The sequence below is a fragment of the Calliphora vicina genome, chromosome 1 (genome assembly GCF_958450345.1).
Source record: "Calliphora vicina chromosome 1, idCalVici1.1, whole genome shotgun sequence".
In the NCBI taxonomy this organism is placed as follows: Eukaryota; Metazoa; Arthropoda; class Insecta; order Diptera; family Calliphoridae; genus Calliphora; species Calliphora vicina.
Window position 1 is genome coordinate 9,592,017 of NC_088780.1, and position 18,482 is coordinate 9,610,498.

General features: G+C 31.0%; 3 protein-coding genes across 3 annotated transcripts; 2 read left to right on the plus strand and 1 right to left on the minus strand.

The window, feature by feature from the left end:
- Window positions 1–2,750: 2,750 nt before the first annotated feature.
- On the plus strand, window positions 2,751–5,780 carry tgo (Aryl hydrocarbon receptor nuclear translocator homolog tgo). Its single transcript, XM_065498940.1, has one exon. The coding sequence runs from the start codon at window positions 3,285–3,287 to the stop codon at window positions 5,244–5,246; it is 1,962 nt and encodes a 653-aa protein (XP_065355012.1). The 5' UTR covers window positions 2,751–3,284; the 3' UTR covers window positions 5,247–5,780.
- Window positions 5,781–15,357: 9,577 nt separating this feature from the next.
- LOC135963854 (abasic site processing protein HMCES) lies at window positions 15,358–16,857 on the minus strand. The gene is made up of 3 exons (XM_065515846.1): window positions 16,736–16,857; window positions 15,949–16,666; window positions 15,358–15,876 (listed from the first exon to the last, which is right to left on the minus strand). Exons 1-3 carry the CDS (start codon window positions 16,753–16,755, stop codon window positions 15,436–15,438), a joined length of 1,179 nt encoding a protein of 392 aa, XP_065371918.1. The 5' UTR covers window positions 16,756–16,857; the 3' UTR covers window positions 15,358–15,435.
- Window positions 16,858–17,847: 990 nt separating this feature from the next.
- Window positions 17,848–18,204, plus strand: Sf3b5 (splicing factor 3b subunit 5). Its single transcript, XM_065498946.1, has one exon. It carries the CDS (start codon window positions 17,922–17,924, stop codon window positions 18,177–18,179), a length of 258 nt encoding a protein of 85 aa, XP_065355018.1. The 5' UTR covers window positions 17,848–17,921; the 3' UTR covers window positions 18,180–18,204.
- The last annotated feature ends 278 nt before the right edge of the window (window positions 18,205–18,482 follow it).

The following is an 18,482-nucleotide window of genomic DNA, read 5'->3' on the forward strand; positions in this document are numbered from 1 at the left end:
AATATATACTTAGTCCCATTTTCACTACGTCTGGTTTTTTCTTAACCCCTTGTCGACCGACGGTACTTATAAATACCATAACAATAATAAGCTTACAAAATGAAAACAAACAAAACAAAAATGAAAACCCTTTTTGCCCAAAAGTACTTTGAAGTGCACTATCATCCTTGGATTAATATATATTTTTTTGCCTATTGGCAAACTCGCTTACCCAGAATAACGGTGAATTATTTCATATTCTCATTGAGATGTTTATTTATGTTGTAATGGTAAAAAATACTGTTTCGTAAAATACCATAAAATCGACTTGTAATAGAAAATTTTATTAAAGTTACAAAACTAATCAATATATTAATAAAATTTAAACAAAAAGCGATGAGTTTTTTTATCTTTTGACTGATGCAGACCTAACGGTACCAGGTTCCTTGCAGGTCCTCCACAAAGTTAAAATTTTGTAAATAACTTCCTGAAGTCCTTATTTTCAATATTTAATAAAAAAAATAAAACTTTTTCAACGATTTAAAGCCTTGGTCCACAAGGGGTTAACTTAAAGTTATACTGCCTGTTAAAATAATGTTTGTATGAGAACTTTCAGTATAACTTTAGGTTACAACGTAACTAGACTTGCGAAAATTGGGGTTTAAACTAGTATATATGTTATATACATATAATAAACATATTTAATGTTAAACAATAAACAAAAAATAAAGTTAACTTAATAAATATACATACAAAATACAATACAATAATTTATAGTTATTGTTAAATCGTTTATCATGCATCTAACTATATTTAACAAAAGGAGACAGACCGACCGACTTTAGCAAAGAATGCAAATAATAGTAATTTGATAAAACAAAATTTAATATTTGTGTAAATCATTTATTTATTTAATAAACGTACGCGAGACAAATTTTAATCATATTCGAAATATTTAGGCAAAATTTTCCTAAGTTTTTATACATATTTAGTTTAATATAATTTTCCAAAAACCAAAAATATTAATTTGCCTTTGCCATTAGCTAAATTGTTTGGAATTTTTAATTTGTTTGTGAATGTAGTGTGTATTTTATTAGCCTGCCTGTATTTGTGCAAAAAAAGAAACATTTATCTTTTTTAATTGAAATTATTATTTTTTTCAATTACAACATACTTTTAAAATTAAACAACTTTTTTAATTTTTAACTGAGAGAACACTGCGTGTAAGAAATGAAAAATAAATTTAGTTTTTAGCTATAAAACATGTAAAAAGTGTGTATTATTACAAGATAAAAAAAAAGATATTCAAATTCTAATGGAGTTTGAGGAAAATTTTATTAAATAATCGAATGAACGTGGAAGGTAGGTAAGAAGGTTTTGTACAGTACCAAAATGGTTTTTTTTTATTCATTTTGGTTACTTTTTTTAAAACTGTTTTGTTATAGACAGAGTTTTTCAATATTTTTAATAATAATATTTTTTAACAATTGAAATATTAGTAACCATATTGGGTTTAAATAAATATACGTCCCTGATTTTTGTGTTACTGTTTCAGATTCTAAGACTAATGGATGCGTACTCAAAGAACATATTTGTGATGTTTTAATGTTGTAACTTGAAGACTACCGTCATTTCACTAAAACGAAGTGATCATATTTCCAAACTATCAAAATATTTCCGTACTCTATGGACTCCAACAAATCACTTTTGTATATCGGTTTTTTAGAGGATATTTTAGATTTTTGTGATTAAGGAATGTTTTTGCTAATTTGAGTTCTTCTAGCTTTTGAAATGCAAACTTGCATTTTGAACAATCATATTAAAAAAAAAACTTTTTTTTTAAATAAAAATGCATTTTTTGATAAATATAATGCATATAATGGAAATGGATTTTGAAGAGGAATAAGGTTTTGTGTGTCGACATTTCATGTTGATACTTTACTTTAAATTATATAATATTTGTCATATCGAACGAAACTGAACGATTTCAACCACATACCTCAATCAAACGGAATCTGAAGATGCTAAAACGATCGGAATAATAACTATGGAATTGAAAACAGTCCGAATTAAATGTGTGACAGACATGTCTGTATTTTATATTGTATGTGAGAAATTGTTCATCGAATTATTTATAAATCGTATTAAAATATTTTTTCTTCATGCAATTTGTTTTTGATTTACAAAATAAATTGAAAACAGTATAAAGCCGTTTTGTAATAGATTGAAGAAAAACAAACATCCAATAAGTACCAAAAAAAAATAATTCACAATTAATTCATTAACGGATAAATTATTGGGTAGCGTTCGTCAGGATGTATGGATGTTCTCATAGACAATAAGAACACTTGTAATATTTTTATTTTTTATTTATTCAATTGTAATATATGTAGCCATTTGGCCAATAACAAATTATATTACAAGTATTCTTATTATCTATGAGAACATCCATACATCCTAACGACTCCTACAAATATATGTTCAATTAAAAAAATGAGATAAGATTTTAATAACCCTAATTATCAGTATAAAGTCAAATATCATTCAAATTAAAAAAAAACAATAAGTTTACACTTAAAAGTTACTACTGCCATTGTAAAATAATTTGTTATTGGCCAAATGGCTACATATATTTCAAATTAATAAGTAAAAAAAAATGCAACGTATATTTTAGACGAAATGTGATTTTCAAAGGCTTATAATTTCTAGAAGTGGTCACCCTAGCCATTAAATACAACTCTATGTCATGAATAACAGGTACTCACAAATAACTCGTTACTTCGATAACTAGTGCACAAGCAAACATCTTGTACAATTTTCTCCGAATTGTTGAAATAAGTTTCTGTGAATTTGTTAAATCAAGTTTTAGTAACAAATAATTAAATAAAACGTCGAAAATGCATTAAAAGCCTAAAAATAATGACATTAAAAATGCTAGAACTCCAAGAACTTGTAAATGGTTAGTTAAAAAATTAACTGTTTTTAATGAGAAAAAAATTTAATGAATATATACTAAAAAAAACAACGTAGACAAAGCACCCTCATAATAAAATTACACAGAAACAGAAGAAGAGTACGAAAAGAGAGATTTTTAACGTACGAAAAAATAACGTAGAGTGAATAAAATAAAAAGAAAGAAAAATAAGTTTTTTTTTCTGTGTGGAGGCTAAAGTAAAGTGTAAAGAAGTTTGTAGTGTGTGTTGTGTTAAAAAGAAGAAATAAAGAAAGAACGAAAGAAGAAAACATTTAACGACCTAAAAAGTTTTTGTGTGTTTTACCAGAGAAACTCATTACGAATTCTAAACATGGATGATACTAGTATACAGGACAAGGAGCGCTATGCCAGCCGTGAAAATCATTGTGAGATTGAACGAAGAAGACGTAACAAAATGACGGCGTATATTACGGAATTATCAGATATGGTGCCCACTTGCAGTGCTTTGGCCAGAAAACCCGATAAACTTACCATATTGCGTATGGCAGTGGCCCATATGAAGGCTCTACGTGGTACTGGCAACACCAGCAGCGATGGCACCTACAAGCCATCTTTTCTAACTGATCAAGAGTTGAAACACTTGATTTTAGAGGCAGCAGATGGTTTTCTCTTCGTGGTGTCTTGTGATTCCGGACGTGTCATCTACGTGTCCGATTCTGTAACACCTGTATTAAACTATACCCAAAGTGATTGGTATGGTACGAGCCTATATGATCACATACATCCCGATGATCGTGAAAAAATTAGAGAACAATTGTCTACCCAAGAATCACAAAATTCGGGACGCATTTTAGATTTAAAGTCGGGCACTGTTAAAAAAGAAGGCCATCAATCGTCTATGCGCTTAAGTATGGGTGCTCGCAGAGGTTTTATTTGCCGCATGCGCGTAGGCAACGTCAATCCCGAGTCGATGGTTGCAGGGCATTTAAATCGCCTGAAGCAACGCAATTCGTTGGGCCCATCTAGAGATGGGACTAATTTTGCTGTGGTACATTGCACGGGCTATATAAAAAATTGGCCACCTACCGAAATGTTTCCCGGCGTACACATGGATAGATCTGATGATGAAATGCATGGCTCACATTGTTGTTTAGTGGCTATAGGACGTTTACAAGTCACTTCTACGGCCTCAACTGATATTTCAAATGCGAATAATCAATCAGAGTTCATAACACGTCATGCTGTTGACGGTAAATTCACCTTTGTCGATCAACGTGTTATGAATATATTGGGATATACACCACCCGAGCTGTTGGGCAAAATATGCTACGACTTTTTCCATCCGGAGGATCAGTCTCATATGAAAGAGAGTTTTGAACAAGTCCTTAAGCAAAAGGGTCAAATGTTCTCTTTAATGTATCGCGCCAGGGCCAAATCCGGAGAATACATTTGGCTGAGAACTCAAGCGTATGCTTTCCTAAATCCCTATACGGATGAAGTGGAATATATTGTGTGTACCAATAGCTCAAATAAATCATCACTACATACTGGTTCCGCCGGCGGTCATGACAACAACAATCCAGAGCAAACGGAACATGTTTATGTAACGCCAGGTGTGGATTATACTCTACAAGCTAGACGGGATGTTACGCCATCCGCTGGTGGTCCAGATCCCAATATGTATGCCACACATAATATGCTAGCCTCGGGTGGGGCTCCTCCTCCACACTTGGGCCAGGCAGCTGCACAGCCACCACCCAATGTACAAAGACCAGCTTCTACGCAAAATCCCATACCATACACATACGACACTACCCACTCGCCTTTGGCTTATAACACTGCACCGGGAGGTCCATCGCCCAATACAGCACACATGGCTAAAATACCCAAAGCTAATACTTCACCAACTCCACAAACGACCAATTGGCCATTGAGACCACCGCCGCCACAGCAACAACAGCAGCCAGTTACCGAAGGCTATCAGTATCAACAGTCCAGCCCTGCTCGTTCGCCCAATGGCCCAACATATACCCAATTAAGTGCTGGTAATGCACGTCAGGCGCCTACATATCAAACAGCCCCTACTAATTCGGCTCCTACTGCCATGTGGGACTGGCAAAATGCCCAACATGCCGCACATGTCGCCCACCCACATCCAGCCGTGCATCCTCACTCTCATCCCCATGGCGCCCATCCACATGCTCATATCCCCGGCCAGGGACCGCCACAGCAAGGTCAGGAAATATCCGATATGCTTCAAATGTTTGATCAAAGTGCAGCTGGAACCTTTGAGGACCTCAATATAAATATGTTTAATACACAATTTGAGTAAGATGAAGAACACAACACATAGTAAAACAAATATTCATAAAGAGAAATCGAACAAAAAAAATATACATATAAATAAATGGCAAATATAGAATTTAAGAATTTCATAAAACTAACAATTAAGGAAAAAACACACATGATTATTTACATATACATAAATAAATATTTGAAAGCATTAATTGGATTTGTAAGATTTTAGCTATAAATACAATGCAATCAACTAACAACAACACATTGTCACAAAATATTACAAAAAATATGATTTAGATTAATATGTTTTACTAAATAATTTTATAACTAAATACACAATTTAACATACAGAGTTAGTTGGCTATCTTCTTGGCCTTTAATGTATAACTTTGTATAACTAGATAGATATTACAAATATATACAATACAAAACTATGTCTGAATAGACAAATGCATTCAACATTCATCATATTCGCTATTTTAACAGTAATTGTATAAGTTAAGTCTGTAAAACTAAATTGAAACAAAAATATAGAAGATTTTGCATTTTTTTGACAAAATTTCAAAAATGTTCGTGAGTTATAATTTTATATACGCATCTAAATTGAAAAAAGAAGTTAATTTGGGATCACCCATATTCCCCTTCAAAAATCGATTTTTTTTGATGAAAACCTAAAATCGGTTATATCTTTGTAAATACGAGTCTAATTGGAAAAAGAAAGTTAATTTGGGATCACTCGTATTTCCCTTCAAAAATCGATTTTTTTAGTGAAAACCTAAAATCGGTTATATCTTTGTAAATACGCATCTAATTGGAAAAAGGAAGTTAATTTGGGATCACTCATATTTCCCTTCAAAAATCGATTGTTTTTTTAACCTAAAATCGGTTATATCTTTGTAAATACGCGTCTAAATGGAAAAAGGAAGTCGATTTTTTTGGTGAAAACCTAAAATCGGTTATATCTTTGTAAATACGCGTCTAAATGGAAAAAGGAAGTTAATTTGGGATCACCCATATTTCCCTTCAAAAATCGATTTTTTTGGTGAAAACTTAAAATGGGTTATATCTTTGTAAATAAGCGTCTAAATGAAAAAATAAAGTTAATTTGGGATCACCCATATTTCCCTTCAAAAATCGATTTTTTTTTAGTGAAAACCTAAAATCGATTATATCTTTGTAAATACGCGTCTAATTGGAAAAAGAAAGTTAATTTGGGATCACCCGTATTTCCCTTCAAAAATCGATTTTTTTAGTGAAAACCTAAAATCCGTTATATCTTTGTAAATACGCGTCTAAATGGAAAAAGGAAGTTAATTTGGGATCACCCATATTTCCCTTCAAAAATCGATTTTTTTTGTGAAAACCTAAAATCGGTTATATCTTTCTAAATACGCGTCTAATTGGAAAAAGAAAGTTAATTTGGGATCACCCATATTTCCCTTCAAAAATCGATTTTTTTGGTGAAAACCTAAAATCGGTTATATCTTTCTAAATACGCGTCTAATTGGAAAAAGAAAGTTAATTTGGGATCACCCATATTTCCCTTCAAAAATCGATTTTTTTGGTGAAAACTTAAAATCGGTTATATCTTTGTAAATACGCGTCTAATTGGAAAAAGAAAGTTAATTTGGGATCACCCATATTTCCCTTCAAAAATCGATTTTTTTAGTGAAAACCTAAAATCGGTTATATCTTTGTAAATACGCGTCTAAATGGAAAAATAAAGTTAATTTGGGATCACTCGTATTTCCCTTCAAAAATCGATTTTTTTTAGTGAAAACCTAAAATCGGTTATATCTTTGTAAATACGCATCTAATTGGAAAAAGGAAGTTAATTTGGGATCACTCATATTTCCCTTCAAAAATCGATTGTTTTTTTAACCTAAAATCTTTGTAAATACGCGTCTAAATGGAAAAAGGAAGTCGATTTTATTTAGTGAAAACCTAAAATCAGTTATATCTTTGTAAATACGCGTCTACATGGAAAAAGGAAGTTAATTTGGGATCACCCATATTTCCCTTCAAAAATCGATTTTTTTGGTGAAAACTTAAAATCGGTTATATCTTTGTAAATAAGCGTCTAAATGAAAAAATAAAGTTAATTTGGGATCACCCATATTTCCCTTCAAAAATCGATTTTTTTTAGTGAAAACCTAAAATCGGTTATATCTTTGTAAATACGCGTCTAATTGGAAAAAGAAAGTTAATTTGGGATCACCCGTATTTCCCTTCAAAAATCGATTTTTTTTAGTGAAAACCTAAAATCGGTTATATCTTTGTAAATACGCGTCTAAATGGAAAAAGGAAGTTAATTTGGGATCACCCATATTTCCCTTCAAAAATCGATTTTTTTTAGTGAAAACATAAAATCAGTTATATCTTTGTAAATACGCGTCTACATGGAAAAAGGAAGTTAATTTGGGATCACCCATATTTCCCTTCAAAAATCGATTTTTTTGGTGAAAACCTAAAATCGGTTATATCTTTGTAAATACGCATCTAAATTGAAAAAAGAATTTAATTTGGGATCACCCATATTTCCCTTCAAAAATCGATTTTTTTGGTGAAAACATAAAATCGGTTATATCTTTGTAAATACGCGTCTAAATGGAAAAAGGAAGTTAATTTGGGATCACCCATATTTCCCTTCAAAAATCGATTTTTTTTGTGAAAACCTAAAATCGGTTATATCTTTCTAAATACGCGTCTAATTGGAAAAAGAAAGTTAATTTGGGATCACCCATATTTCCCTTCAAAAATCGATTTTTTTGGTGAAAACCTAAAATCGGTTATATCTTTCTAAATACGCGTCTAATTGGAAAAAGAAAGTTAATTTGGGATCACCCATATTTCCCTTCAAAAATCGATTTTTTTGGTGAAAACTTAAAATCGGTTATATCTTTGTAAATACGCGTCTAATTGGAAAAAGAAAGTTAATTTGGGATCACCCATATTTCCCTTCAAAAATCGATTTTTTTAGTGAAAACCTAAAATCGGTTATATCTTTGTAAATACGCGTCTAAATGGAAAAATAAAGTTAATTTGGGATCACTCGTATTTCCCTTCAAAAATCGATTTTTTTTAGTGAAAACCTAAAATCGGTTATATCTTTGTAAATACGCATCTAATTGGAAAAAGGAAGTTAATTTGGGATCACTCATATTTCCCTTCAAAAATCGATTGTTTTTTTAACCTAAAATCTTTGTAAATACGCGTCTAAATGGAAAAAGGAAGTCGATTTTATTTAGTGAAAACCTAAAATCAGTTATATCTTTGTAAATACGCGTCTACATGGAAAAAGGAAGTTAATTTGGGATCACCCATATTTCCCTTCAAAAATCGATTTTTTTGGTGAAAACTTAAAATCGGTTATATCTTTGTAAATAAGCGTCTAAATGAAAAAATAAAGTTAATTTGGGATCACCCATATTTCCCTTCAAAAATCGATTTTTTTTAGTGAAAACCTAAAATCGGTTATATCTTTGTAAATACGCGTCTAATTGGAAAAAGAAAGTTAATTTGGGATCACCCGTATTTCCCTTCAAAAATCGATTTTTTTAGTGAAAACCTAAAATCGGTTATATCTTTGTAAATACGCGTCTAAATGGAAAAAGGAAGTTAATTTGGGATCACCCATATTTCCCTTCAAAAATCGATTTTTTTTAGTGAAAACATAAAATCAGTTATATCTTTGTAAATACGCGTCTACATGGAAAAAGGAAGTTAATTTGGGATCACCCATATTTCCCTTCAAAAATCGATTTTTTTGGTGAAAACCTAAAATCGGTTATATCTTTGTAAATACGCATCTAAATTGAAAAAAGAATTTAATTTGGGATCACCCATATTTCCCTTCAAAAATCGATTTTTTTGGTGAAAACATAAAATCGGTTATATCTTTGTAAATACGCGTCTAAATGGAAAAAGGAAGTTAATTTGGGATCACCCATATTTCCCTTCAAAAATCGATTTTTTTGGTGAAAACCTAAAATCGGTTATATCTTTGTAAATACGCGTCTAAATGGAAAAAGGAAGTCGATTTTTTTGGTGAAAACCTAAAATCGGTTATATCTTTGTAAATACGCGTCTAAATGGAAAAAGGAAGTTAATTTGGGATCACCCATATTTCCCTTCAAAAATCGATTTTTTTGGTGAAAACTTAAAATGGGTTATATCTTTGTAAATAAGCGTCTAAATGAAAAAATAAAGTTAATTTGGGATCACCCATATTTCCCTTCAAAAATCGATTTTTTTTAGTGAAAACCTAAAATCGGTTAGATCTTTGTAAATACGCGTCTAATTGGAAAAAGAAAGTTAATTTGGGATCACCCGTATTTCCCTTCAAAAATCGATTTTTTTTAGTGAAAACCTAAAATCGGTTATATCTTTGTAAATACGCGTCTAAATGGAAAAAGGAAGTTAATTTGGGATCACCCATATTTCCCTTCAAAAATCGATTTTTTTTAGTGAAAACATAAAATCAGTTATATCTTTGTAAATACGCGTCTACATGGAAAAAGGAAGTTAATTTGGGATCACCCATATTTCCCTTCAAAAATCGATTTTTTTGGTGAAAACCTAAAATCGGTTATATCTTTGTAAATACGCATCTAAATTGAAAAAAGAATTTAATTTGGGATCACCCATATTTCCCTTCAAAAATCGATTTTTTTTGTGAAAACCTAAAATCGGTTATATCTTTCTAAATACGCGTCTAATTGGAAAAAGAAAGTTAATTTGGGATCACCCATATTTCCCTTCAAAAATCGATTTTTTTGGTGAAAACCTAAAATCGGTTATATCTTTCTAAATACGCGTCTAATTGGAAAAAGAAAGTTAATTTGGGATCACCCATATTTCCCTTCAAAAATCGATTTTTTTGGTGAAAACTTAAAATCGGTTATATCTTTGTAAATACGCGTCTAATTGGAAAAAGAAAGTTAATTTGGGATCACCCATATTTCCCTTCAAAAATCGATTTTTTTAGTGAAAACCTAAAATCGGTTATATCTTTGTAAATACGCGTCTAAATGGAAAAATAAAGTTAATTTGGGATCACTCGTATTTCCCTTCAAAAATCGATTTTTTTTAGTGAAAACCTAAAATCGGTTATATCTTTGTAAATACGCATCTAATTGGAAAAAGGAAGTTAATTTGGGATCACTCATATTTCCCTTCAAAAATCGATTGTTTTTTTAACCTAAAATCTTTGTAAATACGCGTCTAAATGGAAAAAGGAAGTCGATTTTATTTAGTGAAAACCTAAAATCAGTTATATCTTTGTAAATACGCGTCTACATGGAAAAAGGAAGTTAATTTGGGATCACCCATATTTCCCTTCAAAAATCGATTTTTTTGGTGAAAACTTAAAATCGGTTATATCTTTGTAAATAAGCGTCTAAATGAAAAAATAAAGTTAATTTGGGATCACCCATATTTCCCTTCAAAAATCGATTTTTTTTAGTGAAAACCTAAAATCGGTTATATCTTTGTAAATACGCGTCTAATTGGAAAAAGAAAGTTAATTTGGGATCACCCATATTTCCCTTCAAAAATCGATTTTTTTGGTGAAAACATAAAATCGGTTATATCTTTGTAAATACGCGTCTAAATGGAAAAAGGAAGTTAATTTGGGATCACCCATATTTCCCTTCAAAAATCGATTTTTTTGGTGAAAACCTAAAATCGGTTATATCTTTGTAAATACGCGTCTAAATGGAAAAAGGAAGTCGATTTTTTTGGTGAAAACCTAAAATCGGTTATATCTTTGTAAATACGCGTCTAAATGGAAAAAGGAAGTTAATTTGGGATCACCCATATTTCCCTTCAAAAATCGATTTTTTTGGTGAAAACTTAAAATGGGTTATATCTTTGTAAATAAGCGTCTAAATGAAAAAATAAAGTTAATTTGGGATCACCCATATTTCCCTTCAAAAATCGATTTGTTTTAGTGAAAACCTAAAATCGGTTAGATCTTTGTAAATACGCGTCTAATTGGAAAAAGAAAGTTAATTTGGGATCACCCGTATTTCCCTTCAAAAATCGATTTTTTTTAGTGAAAACCTAAAATCGGTTATATCTTTGTAAATACGCGTCTAAATGGAAAAAGGAAGTTAATTTGGGATCACCCATATTTCCCTTCAAAAATCGATTTTTTTTAGTGAAAACCTAAAATCGGTTTCTTTGTAAATACGCGTCTAAATGGAAAAAGAAAGTAATTTGGGATCACCCATATTTTACTAAAAAAATCGATTTTTGAAATGGAAAAAAAGGTTAATCACCCATATTTATATATGGAATAATGTAATAATATTTATATAAATTGAAAAAGAAAGTTAATTTGGGATCACCCATATTTCCCTTCAAAAATCGATTTTTTTGGTGAAAACCTAAAATCGGTTATATCTTTGTAAATACGCATCTAAATTGAAAAAAGAATTTAATTTGGGATCACCCATATTTCCCTTCAAAAATCGATTTTTTTGGTGAAAACATAAAATCGGTTATATCTTTGTAAATACGCGTCTAAATGGAAAAAGGAAGTTAATTTGGGATCACCCATATTTCCCTTCAAAAATCGATTTTTTTGGTGAAAACCTAAAATCGGTTATATCTTTGTAAATACGCGTCTAAATGGAAAAATAAAGTTAATTTGGGATTTCCCTTCAAAAATCGATTTTTTTAGTGAAAACCTAAAATCGGTTATATCTTTGTAAATACGCGTCTAAATGGAAAAATAAAGTTAATTTGGGATTTCCCTTCAAAAATCGATTTTTTTGGTGAAAACATAAAATCGGTTATATCTTTCTAAATACGCGTCTAATTGGAAAAAGAAAGTTAATTTGGGATCACCCATATTTCCCTTCAAAAATCGTTTTTTTTAGTGAAAACCTAAAATCGGTTATATCTTTGTAAATACGCGTCTAATTGGAAAAAGAAAGTTAATTTGGGATCACCCATATTTCCCTTCAAAAATCGATTTTTTTTAGTGAAAACCTAAAATCGGTTATATCTTTGTAAATACGCGTCTAAATGGAAAAAGGAAGTTAATTTGGGATCACCCATATTTCCCTTCAAAAATCGATTTTTTTGGTGAAAACTTAAAATCGGTTATATCTTTGTAAATAAGCGTCTAAATGAAAAAATAAAGTTAATTTGGGATCACCCATATTTCCCTTCAAAAATCGATTTTTTTTAGTGAAAACCTAAAATCGGTTATATCTTTGTAAATACGCGTCTAATTGGAAAAAGAAAGTTAATTTGGGATCACCCGTATTTCCCTTCAAAAATCGATTTTTTTTAGTGAAAACCTAAAATCGGTTATATCTTTGTAAATACGCGTCTAAATGGAAAAAGGAAGTTAATTTGGGATCACCCATATTTCCCTTCAAAAATCGATTTTTTTTAGTGAAAACATAAAATCAGTTATATCTTTGTAAATACGCGTCTACATGGAAAAAGGAAGTTAATTTGGGATCACCCATATTTCCCTTCAAAAATCGATTTTTTTGGTGAAAACTTAAAATCGGTTATATCTTTGTAAATACGCGTCTAATTGGAAAAAGAAAGTTAATTTGGGATCACCCGTATTTCCCTTCAAAAATTGATTTTTTTAGTGAAAACCTAAAATCGGTTATATCTTTGTAAATACGCGTCTAAATGGAAAAAGGAAGTTAATTTGGGATCACCCATATTTCCCTTCAAAAATCGATTTTTTTTTGTTGAAAACCTAAAATCGGTTATATCTGTAAATACGCATCTAAATTGAAAAAAGAAGTTAATTTGGGATCACCCATATTTCCCTTCAAAAATCGATTTTTTTGGTGAAAACCTAAAATCGGTTATATCTTTGTTACTACGCGTCTAAATGGAAAAATAAAGTTAATCACTCATATTTCCCTTCAAAAATCGATTCTTTTTATACCCTTCAGCTTCGTGAGAAGGGTATATATAAGTTTGTCATTCCGTTTGTAATTTCTACATTTTTCATTTCCGACCCTATAAAGTATATATATTCTGGATCCTTATAGATAGCGGAGTCGATTAAGCCATGTCCGTCTGTCTGTCTGTCTGTCTGTCTGTCTGTCTGTCTGTCTGTCTGTCTGTCTGTCTGTCTGTCTGTCTGTCTGTTTGTCTGTCTGTCTGTCCGTCCGTCTGTCTGTCTGTTGAAATCAATTTTCTGAAGGCCCCAGATATCTCCGGGATCCAAATCTTCAACAATTCTGTCAGACATACTTTCGAGAATTTTGCTATTTAAAATCAGCAAAATCCGTCCATAAATAACGGAGATATGAGCAAATATCCGAGACAACCTCTGAAAATTTCATCAAAAAACACAATGTATTGCATGCTTTGGCAAAAAAACAACAAAACGTATGCTTGGATGTGCAAGCTTTGTGTATTTTGTTTTTTTTTGTGTTTTGTTTCTTTTGGCGTTGTTGTTGTTTTTTATACAACTAAACTTTTGTTTGGTTGTGTGTTGGTTTTTTTGACAAAAAATCAACAAATCGTATGTTTGAATGTGCATGCTTTGCGTATTTTGTTTCTTTTGGCGTTGTTGTTGTTTTTTATACAATTAAACGTATGTTTGGATGTGTGTTGGTTTCATTGCCTTGCGTATTTTGTTTTTGTTTTTTCTTTTGGTGTTTTGTTTCGTTTGGCGTTGTTGTTGTTTTTTGTGTTCTTGATAAATTTAGGATGCTGTACGCTGAAAGTGGGCAATGTACATACATATATACTAATTATAAAAAATAATGCATCCACAACAAAGGTGAAGGGTATATAAGATTCGGCATAGCCGAATATAGCACTCTTACTTGTTTTAACCTAAAATCGGTTATATCTTTGTTAATACGGAATTCAAAAATCGATTTTTTTTAGTGAAAACCTAAAATCGGTTATATCTTTGTAAATACGCGTCCAAATTGAAAAAGGAAGTTAATTTCGGATCACCCTTCAGAAATCGAATTTTCGTCCAAATTTTTATTTAAAAACGTTTGGGGGGAGCGAACCGGGTCAGCAAGTGTGCATATATTTATTCTTCATAAAAGTGCAATCAGTTGCAAAAAATTGCTTAACATTAGATTTATAAAAATAAACGTAGTCACGTACTAATATAACAAACTGAATTCTTAAAATGTTGAATAAACCACAATATTAATTGGCTTACCGTTTATGAGGTGTATAAGTTGGAGTATCTATATCAGTAATGCGCAGCCCATAGCACAATTGTGCAGAATCAAATCACACGTATTCTTATGCTCTTACATTTTAGTAGTCGTTGTCCACTCAACGAGACAACTAGGAATACGCATGAGCACTGGTGTATGACTTTTTCTTTATTTTTTCAGTTTTTGTATTTGTGTGTTTGTAGGTGCACTAAATAAAATAAAGAATTGAATGTGTTGGTGAGAGTAAGTGTATTGGTGAGAGGATTTATTTTTGCGAACCTCTGATCTATATATATTTTAAACAATCATCCATACATTAGTTTCTGTAAATGCTTTATATTGAAAATGTTTTTCAACTAGCCCTTATCTTGTTGGTCATGATTCCATTATATGTTTCCATAGTCTTAATAATATACATACGTATGTAAATATTATGTATGTATGTATATGTATGTAAATTGTCTAAAGTATATTAATTACAATGACCTTTAATTTTTGTTCGCGTCTGCATTTTTATTCTTCTTTTTTATCAGAAATGCATTTAGTTGTTGTGTTAAAGTTTTTAATTTAATTTGCTGAATTAACTTTCTTTTTCATATTTCATATACCTACACTGAACCCGCCCGTTTTAATCTCAATGACAAAATTGATTCGACAATAACTATTTACTTTGTATGGTAGATGCCACATCCACTAGATTTTATAATAAAAAGTTCCTTAGTTACAAAGGAAGATACTGTGCAAATTTCAAGAAAATCGACCCAGCTGTCTATAGATTCATACACTCATTAATTTTTATATATATGTATAGAATATGTATGAATTCGATTTATTTTATTACTATTTATATGTAATCTATCTGCGAATTGAACCGATTCTGTTATGAAACAAACTAGATATATCAGGTATTGCAGACATATTTTCTAAAGTATGTCAGAAAAACCGATCAATAAAAGGTGGAGATAAACCTTTCCCTTTCTCATTTTACCTTTGGCGAATTTTTATTTATGAATCAAACTTGAGAAAAATATACATACATAAAAAGTACTCTCACTAACTCTGATTTTTTGTTTCATTATCGCTTTCACCATCGTATGTGAGTCCCTCCTGATCTTCCGTGTTTTGTAGATTTCGCAAATCCCGTTTAAAATCTCTAAATCGTGGACGCTTTGATGCTGATGAAAGTTCCGATTCACTTTCGCTTGTAGTGCCAGTTCCACCACTTAGATAATTTTGCAATTCTTCATCATCTAAATCACTTCCCGATTGTGCCAAAGCAGCTTCTTTACGTTTTCGAACATTAAGCCATGATGACATCATTTTATTCATAGCCGGCTTCTCGGCTTTGACCATTTCAAAGGGTTTATTACACTGATCTGTTTTGTTGCGTGAATTATTGACTATATTCGAAACTCGATGCCATTGAAGTTGAGTGGCGGGACGGAGTGTTGCCAAAGCTTGCTCGTCGGAAACGTTTTTAAAATCTAGCCAATTCTAAAATGGTAATTATATTTATTCAATATTCCTAACAATATACATACATACGTATGTATAATGCAAACTTACATTAACTTGTTCTTCAGTTTCCAATATAGCGGGCATTCGGTGGTGCATCCAGGACATAATTTTGGAAGATTCAAAGGTAATAACGGCATAACTATAGATTTTATCACCATGTTCATCTTCCCAAATATCAAATAGACCAGCCATTTTTAATAGGTTTATATTTTCCGCCTGCCAAGTATTTCGGTCATAAATTTTAATTTCATCTTTTTGTGGCATATATAATAGATGTGCTGCTCTCTCCGAAGGTTTGGAGGACTTTGTCGTTTGCCACTCATAAAAGCCTTCGCACAATATCACACAACGCTGACCACGCCTAAACGGTCCTCTGTACAACTTAGATTCCAGCATATGTTCCAAACGACAATTGTTAGTGGTCAAACCATGTTTACGCCAGTCACCTCTATGCCAGAATGGTATCATGCCCCACATCATGGGTACAACAATTCGAGTGTTCTTTTGGTTTTTGGAATCTTCTTCGTCGCAGAAATGGGCCGTAGAAACTAGCACAGGTGTGATATCTGTGGGAGCCACATTGTAGGAGGGACAATACTTACGACCGCAGTTGAATTCCAAACGATATTCCGGTTCAAGTTTATCTTGCTCCTCTTTGACACTTGTATCTTTTTTTGTCTCATTGTTATCTTTTGGGGTTTTAATGTTCTTGTCATGACGATATTTATAACGACAGGCTTTTGTTATTTCACTTGGCTCCAAGGTTCTGTAAATATTTTGCAATATACTCTTGTGTAATTTAATAAATTAAATATGTATTATTATTTTTACTTACAAACATGTCCTACCACACATTTTGAAAATTTGTTTTTTAGTGTTCAAAATAACAAAGTTGATTTGTAAAAAAAAAATGCTGCCAGATCTGTACACTTTATCATAACAGAGTTCAACATGAGTACACACACCGTGCATTTCTTATGGGGACTAATTGGCTCATGACCACCCAAATTTAGCTCGTAAAAACTTCATATAAAAAAATATGTTGCAGCTGTCAGCTGTTTTGTGTGATTCAAACTAAAATACAACTTGTGGAGTTCGTTCAAAATGTTGCAATATGTTTGAGTACCAGTGTTGCGTTCTACACCATTTCTAGTTGAACTTTAGAAAATACAAATTGAAAACGACAAGGTGTAGCATGCAGTATTGACGGATCATAGAATAGCCTAATATTCTGTAAGTGGTGCTCACAAACTAGAGTTTATCCAAATCAAAATTGATACCTAGAAAAATATTGTTTTAAAAAATTGTTTCTTATAAAATAAATACATATATGTATAAATTACTATTTTTAAACCTAACAGAAATTTATAATTTCTCAATATAAATTTATGTTTTTTTCAACGTCGAGATGTATTCTCTCAACTTTAATTTTCAATTGGTTATTTCATAATTACAATTAGTATTTTCCCAATACAAATTTGAATTTCTCAATTACGGTTCGTTTTTTTCTAAATATTAATTTGATTTGTTATTATTAATATTTTTAATATAAATTTGTATTTGCTCAATTTCTACTTGAAATGGTGTAGTTTTTTCAATGGTTTGACGTCGAACCTTCAACTCACAATCTGTTTTACTGAGGATGGTAAAATAAAATTACTGTAAATCGATAGCATTTTTTTGTTACAGATAGAAGACGATGAGTTTAATCATTGCTAGGCATAACATACATCTTAAAAACAAGTTAAATTGTCAGAATAATTGATTAATAAACAATATATATATTTAATAAAATTAGTAATCAAAAACAAAATAAAATATTTTATTAAAAATTCGTATTAAGTTTAATATTACGAAAAACATCCTCCCTGATAAATTAATATTATTTTAAGCAACTCTGTCCATTCGATAGTGTTAGCTAAATAAAAACCATTTAAAGCAACTCTGTCCATTCGCTAGCTTCAGAACAATATATCAACACAAAAAATAAAAAACTTAACAATTTATTAAACAAACAAAAAATGGGTGATCGTTATAATATTCACAGTCAATTGGAACATTTACAAAGTAAATATATTGGTACTGGACATGCAGACACCACGAAGTACGAATGGCTAACAAATCAGCATCGTGACTCCTTGGCCAGCTACATGGGACATTATGATATGCAGAATTATTTTGCTATTTCATTAAATGAAACAAAAGGAAGAGTAAAATTTGATTTAATGGAACGTATGCTGCAGCCTTGTGGACCACCACCAGAAAAACCAGAAGAATAAAATTTTTAATTATAAAAAAAACAAATGTGTTTAATTGAAGAAGGCAAAAGGAAATTATTGTAAACCGATAGCATTTTTTGTTGTTGTTGGAAGAGTTGCCAGACGGGTTTATTTAATCACTGCTCTGCATAATATAAAACGAATACAAAACAAATTGTCAGAATAATTAATTAATAAACAATATACATATGTATATATTTAATAAAATTAGTATTCAGAAACAAAAAATATATACATTTAACATAATTAGTATTTAAGAAATTTAGCCAATACCTAAAAAATCATCCCTGCAAAATTAGCAAC

Excerpts from the sequence above, each read along its gene's own strand:
- Sf3b5 (XM_065498946.1), top strand. The coding sequence starts at position 17,922 with ATGGGTGATCGTTATAATATTCACAGTCAATTGGAACATTTACAAAGT.
- LOC135963854 (XM_065515846.1), bottom strand. The coding sequence starts at position 16,755 with ATGTGTGGTAGGACATGTTT. Across the intron at positions 16,667-16,735 it reads ATGTGTGGTAGGACATGTTT|AACCTTGGAGCCAAGTGAAA; the intron begins GTAAGTAAAAAT and ends AAATATTTACAG. Across the intron at positions 15,877-15,948 it reads AAACTGAAGAACAAGTTAAT|AATTGGCTAGATTTTAAAAA; the intron begins GTAAGTTTGCAT and ends TTACCATTTTAG.
- tgo (XM_065498940.1), top strand. The coding sequence starts at position 3,285 with ATGGATGATACTAGTATACAGGACAAGGAGCGCTATGCCAGCCGTGAA.